The 12747-nt window shown below is 37.0% G+C and overlaps 2 protein-coding genes across 2 annotated transcripts in view; one reads left to right on the top strand and one right to left on the bottom strand.

The window, feature by feature from the left end:
- Positions 1-9027, top strand: part of mrpl35 (mitochondrial ribosomal protein L35) — a 27774-nt gene extending 18747 nt beyond the window's left edge. The window contains exon 4 of the mRNA XM_057858548.1: positions 48-9027. Within this exon, the coding sequence (XP_057714531.1) occupies positions 48-236 (189 nt within the window). The 3' untranslated portion in view covers positions 237-9027. The remainder of the gene's footprint in view (positions 1-47) is intronic.
- reep1 (receptor accessory protein 1) overlaps positions 8594-12747 on the bottom strand; it is a 34193-nt gene continuing 30039 nt past the window's right edge. The window contains exon 9 of the mRNA XM_057858549.1: positions 8594-12747. Coding sequence (XP_057714532.1) covers positions 12676-12747 — 72 coding nt within the window. The 3' untranslated portion in view covers positions 8594-12675.

Raw genomic sequence — 12747 nt, 5'->3', positions numbered from 1 at the left:
AAAAAGCAGTGAATCTCTTTGAATCCCCTCGTATGCTGTACATACAGGCCGGATACAAGAAGAAACTGTGGAAGAAGAGCGCGGCCAGACGAAAGCGGCTGAGGGAGCATGTCTTTTGTAACAAAACACAGAGTAAACTGTTAGATAAAATGACAACTGGCTTTTGGAGAAGGAGGAACTGGTACGTGGACGATCCATACTTGAAGTACCATGACAGAGTCAACCTCAAGTATTAATTCAATGTTTGCCATCTTCTTTTGTGTCAATATCAAATTTTTTTTTTTTTTTTTAGTAGTCCATTATCGAAACAATAATGAGGTCAGTCACATAAAACATTTGCTTCATGTTTAATGGTTGTAAAGTGATTTTTAGCAACAATAAACCATATGACATCACTGCTACTACATGTAGTGCACAGCAATTTAAAAGTCATTTGTTATTCTGGCCTGCCAGAACAAAAAGATACCCTGCAAAGTGGAAGCATTTAATTATCATCATCATTTACAAATTAATTTACATGAATTCACTTGGGAAATTTATCTGAAGCAGGGCTGGGGCAACTTTCTCTGTATTGTCCATTTATGAACACGTATAATGGAACGCTCAAACATGTTTATTTTGGGTTGTTTGAACATTTTTGGGTTAAACGCTTTGGTGTTTTTATCTAAAAAATGAAAAAACTTCTGGTATTAGTTTTTTAAATTGAATGCAAAACTAAATGAAGAATTGCCATGCGAAAAGTTTGATCTGAGCACAAATTTTCCCACTGCTTACATAAGGAAATTTCTTGTAATACTACTAATTAAAGTTGTCCAACAAAATCCACCCGATAACAACGGCCGAGAAAAGCATTTAAAATCATTTTGGACAATATTGGTTTTGCGCCAGTATATATGCTGGGTTATAAATTAAATGTTAAAAAAATAATAATACAAAACTGCAGCCTTTGTGTATGGGCTGGTCACAGCGACTTTGCTTAGAGTGGCCTCTAATTGTCTCAAAGGGATCCACGGATAGAAATACTTGTAGTTCTTAAAAGATAAATGTTAGTACAAGTTATTATTATCTGATATTGAAACCGCTCTTGATGTTTTAGTTTTTATACAATTTGTAAAATTAGTTGGTCGCCATTGTTGTTGACATCGCAGGGCGGAGACGTCACACATAGCCACGCTGGCAGAATTTCACCTGTCACTCTTTTAAAAAAAAAAACAAACAAAAAAAAAAACATGGCACTCTATAATTATGTAAGGTAGTGCTTTAAATACGCCACAAGAAGACAATGGCGAGTTTTACATTAATTAGGGATCAAGCCAATGAGTGCATTTTTTTCCCTTAACTGACGCTGTAGTTTCTTTAATCCACAGTGGGAGAGCGAAAGAGTGGACACAGACATTCAGATTCGTAACTCGGACTGCGCCGTTTTTTGGCATAAACTTAGGCAACTTTTTCACAACACAATAAAGTATCAGATAGTGAAAATACTACAAAACAAACTCATATCTCTCAAAAAATGTCACCAAGAAGAAAAGTGCTTCAATCTGTATTACTGAAACCCTATTCTCACACAGTTAACAATGCAAAGAGAACTGGCATTCACAATCAAAATAGATGCGCAAAATACACATAAAACTTACTCAGACTTTGGTCAGACTTTGGCCAAACTATATTTAAACATTTTAGCATCTCCTTTAGCTTAACAAATACACTGGATGGTAATATTTAGCCACAATAAACAAACTTTGATGCTGCGAGCCATTTTACGGGAGTCTTGTGAAGACAACTCTCAAATGAACGTGAATCACAATAGACCCAGTCTAAAAAAAAAAAAAAAGAAACGGAGCTGCGGCGTCAGTCGAGAGCCTAAACGCACTCATTGGCTTGATGGTTTATTGATGTAAAACTCGCCATTGACACCTTGTGGTGTATTTAAATCACTACGTTACATCGTTAGTGACTGTTAAGTACGGCAGCATGGCCTTGACGTCACCGGCCTGCAACATCAACAACAATGGCGAGCTACTACATTAAGAGGGGTTTTAATATCAAATTATTATTACTCGTACTAACATTTATCTTTTAAGAACTACATGTTTTTTTTTCTGTCCGTGGTTCCCTTTAACTAATATGCTTGGGATTTGGTAACTGAGGGAATCACTCGTTTGCAAATAAAATAATTATAAACTCATCACATAAACCTACTGTCACCAGAAGGAAATAGTCACTAAGAAAAGTTATAAAATTGTCATCATTATAATTGGAATTAAAAATCTGTGAAATAGCCCAGCAAAACGCATCATGGGAATTGTCATTCCTGTATTTGTAACGCTTTAGACGCCCTAGTGGCTCTTTAGTGTAAATGTGATTTATTTATTGGGAATTATTCCTTGTTTTTAATGACGGACATTTTGGCTCCTTTCAATTTATTGTATTTATATGGGACATCATTTTGGCACTATGAATTCAGAAGTTCTTATTTTCCACAATGTTTATTTGAAAAACCTTGAAGTTGTTACATTTATCACAATTAAAGCATCCAGTGGAGCATCACAGTACAATTAGCAATAATATGTGAAGTCCACCACCACATATATCAGTATCGGATTTCTGAAGTTGGACAACATTGGTTATAAAAGTCATTATCGGACAACTCTATTACTAATGCTGAAATACCTTTTTTCCCAGTATTAAAGTCACATCTATGAAATGAATACTTCATGTGAACAACGGATGTATCTACAACATCCTAGTGAACGGCGTGTAAACAAGACTATTGTACCTGAGAAGCTATTGTTTCAGCATAAAAGATGCAGTGATGACATTACTACTGTGCAATCATCAACAAGTGACAGTGATACTCAAATGTTGCCATGGCTCAGTCACATCAAGTGAAGACAAAACACGATGAGCGTCATCAGGGACAACGTCATAAAACATGTAAGTGTACATATACCTTAAAACACTAGCAATCCCAGCCCTGATTCACTGTCTCATATACCTCTGCAACCCAGAGACAAATCTACGGTAAAGGGACATCAACAGAAATAAATTTAAACCATTTGGTGCTCACTAGAAACTATCTGCTGCGCACCGGAAACAATCTGATGTTCCGAGACAATGTAATGGTGATGACGTGCATGTAATGTAGTCATATCTTTATAGTTGAGTCCAAGATTGAAGAAAAGCTCAACTAACTCCTGCATTATCAATTTTAGCACGCCGAAACTGCTGGTGTCTGATGCGCACCTGCAGTTTGCGGCCTATAATTTGGAAGTTCTCCCACATAGAAATGATTGGCGGGTTTGATTTTTTTTTCATGGTAGGTGCTTGTCCACTGTGAGAAACTTAAAAAAAAAAAATCCAGAAATCTGTGTATGATTTTTTTTAAACAATTTGTATTGTACTGCTGCAAATAAGTATTTGAACACCTGAGAAAATCAGTGTTAATATTTGGTACAATAGCCTTTGATTACAATTACAGAGGTCGAACGCTTCCTTTAACTTTTCACCAGGTTTGCACAGAATGCAGCAGGGATTTTGCACCACTGCTCCACACAGATCTTCTCTAGATCAATCAGGTTTCCGGGCTGTCACTGAGAAACCCAAAGTTTGAGCTTCCGCCAAAGAGTTTCTATTGGGTTTAGGTCTGGAGACTGGCTAGGTCCCTCCAGAACCTGCTTTTTACAAAGCCACCCCTTGGTTATTCTGGCTGTCTGCTTTGGACCATTGTCATGTTGGAAGACCGAGTCATGACCCATTTTAAATGCCCTAACTGAGGGAAGGAGGTTATTCCCTCCCAAATCTCACAATACTTTGCCCTGGTCATCCTCTCCTTAATACAGTGTAGTCGTCAAGTCCCATGCGCAGAAAAACAGCCCCAAAGCATGATGCTAAAACCCCTATGCTTCACAGTAGGGATGGTGTTCTTAGGATGGTACTCATTATTATTCTTCCTCCAAACACTATGAGTGGAATTAACACCACAAGCTTCCATTTTGATCTCCTATGACCATGGAATTAACACCAAAAGGTTCCATTTTGATCTCATATGACCACATGACTTTCTCCCATGACTCATCTGGATCATCCAAATGCAAGGGCGTAGGTTTGCGTAGGGACATAACACTACCATCTTTTCAGGATGCTCAAATTGTCCCCACCAACTTTTAAGGAACCTTGTTTGCATTTTGTAATGAGTTCAGTTATACTAGTATATGTAATTTAGATTGTCTTCCCATATGTTGTAAGGATAGAATTTACCCTACTATTATTAAGCTAATTATTATCATTATGTTCAGACTTACATTTATCCCTTTTTACTTGCTGAATGTGCCAACATGATTATAAACCATGATGTCTTAGTGTATTTACAACAGTAACCTTGGAAATGCCAGCTCCTCCTGTGTAGTTCTCGGCTGATTCCTCACCATTCTTAGGATCACTGAGACCCTACAATCTTGCATGGATCCCTAGTCCGAGGGAGATTGACAGGCAATGTTTAGCTTCTTCCAATTGCTCCAACTGTGGATCTTATATCACCATGCTGCTTGGGTATTGCCCCGTAACCCTTTCCAGCCTTGTAGAGGTCTACAATTCTGTCTTTGGACAGCTCTTTGGTCTTGACCATGTTAGTTATTGGACTCTTCCTGATTGTATGGGCTGGAGAGGTGTTTATATGCAGATAAACCGCCTCAAACAGGTCAAAAAGTCAGACTCATAAATTCACCTCCACTCGACTTATTTACAGTGGTATGAAAAACAATGAACCTTTTCGAATTTCTTGCATTTCTGCATAAAATCACCATCAAATGTGATCTGATATTTGTCAAAATCACACAGTTGAAAAAAAAACTGCCTGCTTTAACTAAAACCATCCAAACATTTATAAGTTTTCATATTTTAATGAGGGTAGTATGCAAACAATGACAGAAGGGGGAAAGACTAATTAGGTGAACCATCACATTTAATATTTTGGAGGACTAATCAGGACTAATCTTGGCCCATTCTTCCCTACAAAACTGCTGTAGTTCTGTCAGATTCCTGGGATGTCTGGCATGAATCGCTGTCTTTAGGTCATGTCACAGCATCTCAATAGGATTCAAGACTGGACTTTAACTTGGCCGCTCCAGAACGTGTATTTTGTTCTTCTGAAACCATTCTGAAGTTGATTTACTTCTGTGTTTTGGATCATTGTCTTGTTGCAGCATCCATCATCTTTTTAGCTTCAACTGTCTGACAGATGGCCTCAGGTTTTCCTGCGAAACATCCTGATAAACTTTGGAATTCTTTATTCTTCCCCTAATGACTGCAAGTTATCCAGGCCCTGAGTTAGCAAAACAGCCCCAAATCATGATGCTCCCTCCACCATGCTTCACAGTGGGGATGAGGTGTTGATGTTGGTGAGCTGTTCCATTTTTCCTCCACACATGACGTGGTGTCTTCCTCCCAAACAATTCAACTTCGGTTTTATCAGTCAACAAAATATTTTGCCAAAACTTCTGCGGAGTGTCCAAGTGCCTTTTTGCGAACATTAAATGGGCAATAATGTTTTCTTTTAGACAGCAGTGGCTTCCTTTGTGGAGTCCTCCCCTGAACACCATTCTTGGTCATAGTTTTACATATAGTTGATGTGTGTACAGAGATATTGGACTGTGCCAGTAAGTTCTGTAAGGATATAGCAGACACTTTAGGGTTCTCTTGCCGTCATCTTTGGTGGACGGCCACTCCTTGGGAGAGAAGCAACAGTGCCACACTCTCACCATTTATAGACAACTTCTCTGACTGTGGATTGATGAACATCCAGACTTTTAGAGATGGTTTTGTATCCTTTCGCAGCTTTATACAAATCAACAATCGCAGGTCTTCAGACAGCCCTTTCGACTTTTCTTACCAGGTGTGTTTTTTATATTGGGCAGGGCAGCTTTAAACTACTCATCAGTGATTGGGCACACTCCTGACTTAAAATGTTTGGTAAAAATAGCTTTCAATTGCTCTTTAAGTCTCCTTAGGCAGAGGGTTCACTTACTTATTTTTCCCCTTTCTGTCATTGTTTGCATGCCATCCTCATTAAAATATGAAAACCTATAAATGCCTAGTGGTTTTAGTTCAAGCAGACAGTTTTTTCATCTGTGTGATTTTGACAAAGATCAGATCACATTTGATGGTGATTTTATGCAGAAATGTGACAAATTCCAAAAGGTTCAGATACTTTTCATACTACTGTAGGAGAATAAGTGGAGTTGTTTTTTTTAAAGGTGACTAACAGGTCTTTGAGGCTTAAAATTCGAGCTAATAGACACGTGTTTAAATACTTATTTGCAGCAGTATAATACAATTAAATTGTTTAAAAAAAACATACAATGTGATTTCTGGATTTTTTTCCCAGTTTAGATTGTCTCTCACAGAGGACAAGCACCTACCATGAACATTTAAAACCCGCCCATCATTTCTAAGACGGAGAATTTACAAAATCGCAGGGCGTTCAAATACTTATTTTCCTTACTGTATATGCTCCCATTAAGAATCGGTATATCGTTTTAAAAAGGTGTCATTGTATAAAAAAAAAAAAAGAGAGAAACCAACAGGTTGCTACCAAAATATTACATTAAAATAGTGTTTAAGTAAGCTCACTGGCCGCCATTGACAGCACTAGACATCCAATTCATTTTTACACTATTGTAGGCATTTACAGGTCACTTCCTATCCAATTGAGGACATTCTTGAGTCAGTTCTTTTTCAGTAATCCAATAGGACATTCTTGAGTCAGTTCTTTTTCAGTAATCCAACAGAAAGTGACCTGTAAATGTCCCAAAGTCAACCGGAAGTGACTGAAAATCAACAGGAAATGACGTGATGTGCCCCAAAAGTTAACTAATTGGCTGCCACTGACGGCAATAGACGTCCAATCCGTTTGATGTAAAAGGGTGGGAGCAAATGAACGAATTGGAAAACTTCAATGCTAGTCTAGGAGTTTGGTAGCAGAAGGGCCTTTTGCTGCCGGCTTGATTTGTCACAAACATACTATTTGGAGCAAAACACAAATATGCTTCCAAACTGAATTACTGGACACCTTGACAAATAACTTTCGAGCAATATTCTAATTTACTGATACGGAAGAGCAGAGCTGCCAGTGTTAGAGAAACATTTCTACCAGGGCTTTCTTATTTCAACGCATTGACAACTCATTTCAATCTATTGCTAACCTTGTTTTAACGTATCGCTAACCTTGTTTTAATGCAATGTTAACCTCGTTCTAACGTACTGATAACCTCATTTCAATGACTAGTTAGTGGCGAAGGCTAAATGCTAAAAACATGGGGTTTCCTCATAGTTCTTCAGGGTTTGGGCATGCGCAGTTGTACTCAGCTACGGAAGTGCCTCTCCGTCACATTGTCATAAGCATGCTGCATTTGAGGAAAGCAACCTCCGACCATGAAAAATGTTGGAACGCCACTCGAACTGGGAAATCCTAGTTGCTAAATCAGGGGGAAAAAAGTATCATGGCATCACTCGACAAAATGGCACCCAAGACAATGTATTGATGACACAATTATGAAGTTAAAGGAAGCTTCTTTGAGATGCCCTGTATATTTTTTTCTCATACAGTGAATTTTATTAGCTCAAATAATTCATAAATATTTTTTTATATAGGGCGGAAAACGGGTGACTTGAAGTTCCGCTCTGAGACCCCCAATTTGGCCAAATTTCAAAATTGTCCGATATGGACGTGTGATACATCATTGGTAAGCTTAAAATCTCAATTTTCTTGGGGAAGAAAAATTTTGAACAAGAGGGTATTTAAAAAAAAACAATTAAACAGCAAAACCCTAACTGAGGGTGAGAGCAGAATTAAAGACGCCACGATTTTAACGAGATATTATCGCGTACTTACTGTACCTTGTTTCGAGACAAAAACTCCATGTAGCATGTATCACCGAGTGTAAAGACACAGCTGTGAATGGCCACAGCCAGATTTTGGGGGGATTTTATGGGTGAAACATCGTAATATAACAAGGGCCGCGATGCAGAAATCGCAGACATCAAGGAGCGGTCGAGATTTTTATTTTCATATATTTACCCTTTTAAACTTTTTTTTTTCCAATTTTTCTTTGTTTGGATCGATTATTTATCACCTAAAATATCGGGGAAAATGTGACAGTAACGAAAAAAATATATAAAGCGATAGTTCTGAGGTAGATATCCGGGGATTTTTTTACGGACGCCAATTTTTTTATTGTGACGTAATTTGTTTAAAAGCTTAAAATATGCAAGTGAATAATTTTTTAAAGTCGTTTTTTTTTTTTTAAACTAAATATATATATTGATATAACAAGCGTCGCGATGCAGAAATCGCAGACAACAGGGAGTGGTTGAGATTTTCTTTTTCATATAGTTATCCTTTTAAACGTTAATTTTCAATTTTTCTTTGGTTGGATTGATTATTTATCATCTAACATATCGGGGAAAATGCGACAGGAACAACAACAAAAAAAAATTAAACGATACTTATGAGGTAGATATCCGTGACTTTTTTTACAGACGCCAAATTTTTTATTGTGACGTAATTTGTTTAAAAGTTTAAAATAAGTGAGTGAATAATTTTTTAAAGACTTTTTTTTTTTTTTTTAAACTAAATATTAGACATCAGTTAATGATTCTAAGCTAAAAATGACAGACATTTTGAATAATATAATTAATTACCTTCTTTTTATAGCTAGGTTGAAACAAAAGCGGTTGCGCGACGTCTGTAAACGGGGGTTTTCAGGGTAAAACGGACAAATCAAAAATAATTTGGGGACTTAATGCGCCATGAATCTGCCATTGCAGCATATAGACATATTGATCTGCCAAACAACAGTTGTTTTGGCTTAAAATACAGCAGTTTCTTTTAAAGAGGAGTGCAAGAGCAGAAACTGCTTTTTCAGTCTCGTCTGTGTTTTCCGCCATAGACTTTCAGCAAGGATGTAACGAAAGTAGGCAGTTTAAAGTGTATGCTATTTATCGCAGCCGTTATTTTTTCCTCCTCTACTTGAACGTTTACGAGAAGGCAGGTTTGATGGAGGTTTTTAATGGCCAAAATAAACAACTTGTTACGATCAACCATCTTTGTTGTTAACATTCACTTGGAAAGCTTTGAGGTCGCAACTGGTACCATCTGAGTGGAATAAATCTGACTTTCCGTGTTCCTTAAACGCAACATTTTTCCTGCACCTGCTGAGTCCAATGAAGCCTTTGAGAACCTTTGAACCACTTGGGCAATTTGCTTTGAAAATAGGTTCTGTACATGAAGCTTCATTACCAGTGACCTCTACTGGCAAGAACTAAAACTGCAGGGCCTTTCAATGCATCTTTCCTTTGGAGCAGGGGTCCCCAAACTATTGCCCGCGGGCCGGATACGGTCCGCCTCCACACTTGGTCCGGCCCCCTGAACAATTTTTTTTTTTTTTTTTTTCAATAGTGTTATTTATTTCCTGGCTTTTTCTCTGTGGGGAAACCTAGAGAGGGTTATTTGGTTATTATCTATTTAATTAATAGTGTTATTATTATTATATTATATTATATTATATTATATTATATTATATTATATTATATTTTGGGCTGTCAAACGATTAAAATTTTTAATCGAGTTAATCACGCCTTAAAAATTAATTAATTGTAATTAATCGCAATTCAAACCATCTATAAAATATGCCATATTTTTCTGTAAATTATTGTTGGAATGGGAAATGGGAAATGGTGTTATAGTTATATAGCGCTTTTCCACCTTGGAAAGATAAGACACAAGACAGATATATACATTCTACATACTGTACATAAGTACTGTATTTGTTTATTATAATAAATCAACAAGATGGCATTAACATGATTAACATTCTGTTAAAGCGATCCATGGATAGAAAGACTTGTAGTTCTTAAAAGATAAATGTTAGTACAAGTTATAGAAATGTTATATTACAACCCCTCTTAATGTTTTCGTTTTAATAAAATTTGTAAAATTTTATAACAAAAAATAAACTAGTAGCTTGCCATTGTTGATGTCAATAATTACACAATGCTCATGGTGCTGAAACCCATAAAATCAGTCGCACCCAAGTGCCAGCAGAGGGTGACAAAACACCAAAAAACACAAGTAACAAATGAACATGACACTGTGCTGACATTTTAATCTGTGTGCGTTAAATGAGTCAAATATTTTAACAAGATTAATTTAAAAAATTAATTACCGCCCGTTAACGCGATAATTTTGACAGCCCTATATACAGTGGGGAGAACAAGTATTTGATACACAGTCAATGGGAAAACCCATTGGCAGTGTATCAAATACTTGTTCTCCCCACTGTATATTATATTATATGTTATATTATATATATATTTATTATTTTATTTACTTTGTTCCGTGAAGAATTCAGAAAGGGTTATTTGATTGTGGCTTTCTGAAAAACAATAAATTTTTACATTTAGGCACTCCTGCAATCGTCACACTTTTTCTGTTACAAACTGACCCGGCCCCTCATCCGAGAAGGGAAAAGTTATGTGGCCCTCACAGGAAAAAGTTTGGGGACCCCTGCTTTGGAGTTTCAAGTTTGATGCACACAGGAAAGCTGATTTTGATGTGCCATTTTGTCATCCTCTGAAAATAAAAGAATAAGTCACTTTTTTTTTTTTCTTCTTTTTTTTAGATAACAAATACTGAACGAAATTCTCATTACATTATATTGATGAATAATTTTATTTCAGGGGCAGAATTGAGTGATCCATTTAAGGATGTAGCCAATTTTAGCAGAAATGGACAGCATCTTGAGGAAAAAAAAAGTATTTTTTTTGGCAATATATGGCTTACATGAATTCCAAAAGGTTGACTATTTACAAATAATGATTAATGATCTTATTATATAATTAATATAATTATCTGAACTAGGCATGTGCCAATAACTGGTTTCAATGGATAACGTGGTATGAAAACGTCATGGTTTCAAAACTGCAAAAATTTTCCGTCATACCGTCCATATGGTATTAGCTATTTTTTATGTACCATACATGCAGGGAAAAATCCCTCGCTTGCAGCTACAAGGCTCAGCAGTAACGGTAACGGCGTTGCAAAGATGAGAAAAGTAATTAGATTACTCACTACTGAGTACACAGCTCTGCGCTTCCGTATATTTTTTTGGGAGGGGTCCATTTGTAGAAGTGAGTGAATGTGATTTAAATCTATTACATAGTATGGGGTGCCGTTTCTAAAGCAATACATGCTCAAAATTACATTTTCTCACGTTTAGTGCCACACAGTGTTTAAAAGGGTGTGAAATTTTTTGTCTTTTTTTTTTTTTATTTTTTTTTTTTTGCACACTTACAACATTATTTAGCAACTTAAATATTTATTTTTAAATAAGAAGTTTTGGACCTGATTGTTTAAATCCAGAACTAAATATTTAATTTAAATCTTAAACTTATATCCTATATCCTAAATGTTAAATCAGGAAACGATCAGAACTAAATATTTAGCTTAATATGCAAATTCGCATGACTGGAGACCGGAAGTAACACAATAAAAGCTGGTGGAGCAGCTTAGATTGTCTGTTTACGTTGTCTGAAAATGAATAAAATCAACTCAACGGTGGCAGTCTGCTCTTGGACATGAGTCATCGTGATAATAACAATACATAGGTAAAATATATATTTAGGAGAAACTATATAAAGAGTATTTTGTGTGTTCCAGCTTTTATTGTGTTACTTCCGGTCTCCAGATTTAAATTTAGATTTAAATTAAATATTTAGTTCTGGATTTAAACAATCAGGTCCAAAACTTCTTGTTTAAAAATATTTAAGTTGCTAATGTTGTAAATGTGCAAAAAAAGTGACTAAAAATTTCACACCACGTTTTAAACACTGTCTGGCGCTAAATGTGAGAAAATGTTGTCGTAATTTTGAGCATGTGCTGCTTTACAAACGGCGGCCCATAACATAGTGCAAAATGCATTCATGAACACAATAGCTAAAAAAATACTGCCGTTATGCCCAGAAGTATTCGGACAGTCCGTGTCTCAGTTTTCCAAAAAGCCTTCATTTTACAGCTGTGATGCCATATTTCTCCATGAACTCCAAGCTAAAACTGACTGACAAAATCTTAAGACACTTCAATCATGAGATGACTCATCTGTCCCAGTTACTGTACTTATCGCCACGTGAGACTTCACCGTCTCTTTTTATTAAGGCTTTAACAGAGGTCAACACGGCTGCTCGACTTTTCAAGAAGTTGCGTTTTTTTGGACTTGCGTCCGATTTTTCCGCTTTTAAAACGTTCACCGCGGCAGCCGTGCGACGGACACTTATTGTTCACAAGCAAGCTGCAGTACATTCTGGAGCACAACAACTAATAACGCGTGGCCAGACACACATGCGAGTGCCCAATCACACTTGACGGAGGGGGAAAAAAATACACACTGTACATAGAATAACGCCTGTTTGATCGGCATAGATCTCGCGCTCGTTGTCCTCACTGTAACTCTTTCATATAGACAGGCCGTCACAGGTGACTTTGGTAATACCGAATTCCAAAGCAAAGCCGCTTCAGTCACGTAAGGTTCCTCCTTCCCCCACCCCACCCCAAAAAAATTTACGTGCCGCAGCAAGCCGGAGGATGCCGGAGGCGTCGAAGTACGAGGCCCGCCCACGCGCTCACATGGCTTCAGTGCTTGAACACGCGGCGCTCCTGGATCTGGTCAGAGGCCTTAAGACTCTAAGAGGAGG

Source organism: Corythoichthys intestinalis, chromosome 15 (assembly GCF_030265065.1).
Source record: "Corythoichthys intestinalis isolate RoL2023-P3 chromosome 15, ASM3026506v1, whole genome shotgun sequence".
In the NCBI taxonomy this organism is placed as follows: Eukaryota; Metazoa; Chordata; class Actinopteri; order Syngnathiformes; family Syngnathidae; genus Corythoichthys; species Corythoichthys intestinalis.
This window is presented reverse-complemented; position numbering and strand designations above follow the sequence as displayed.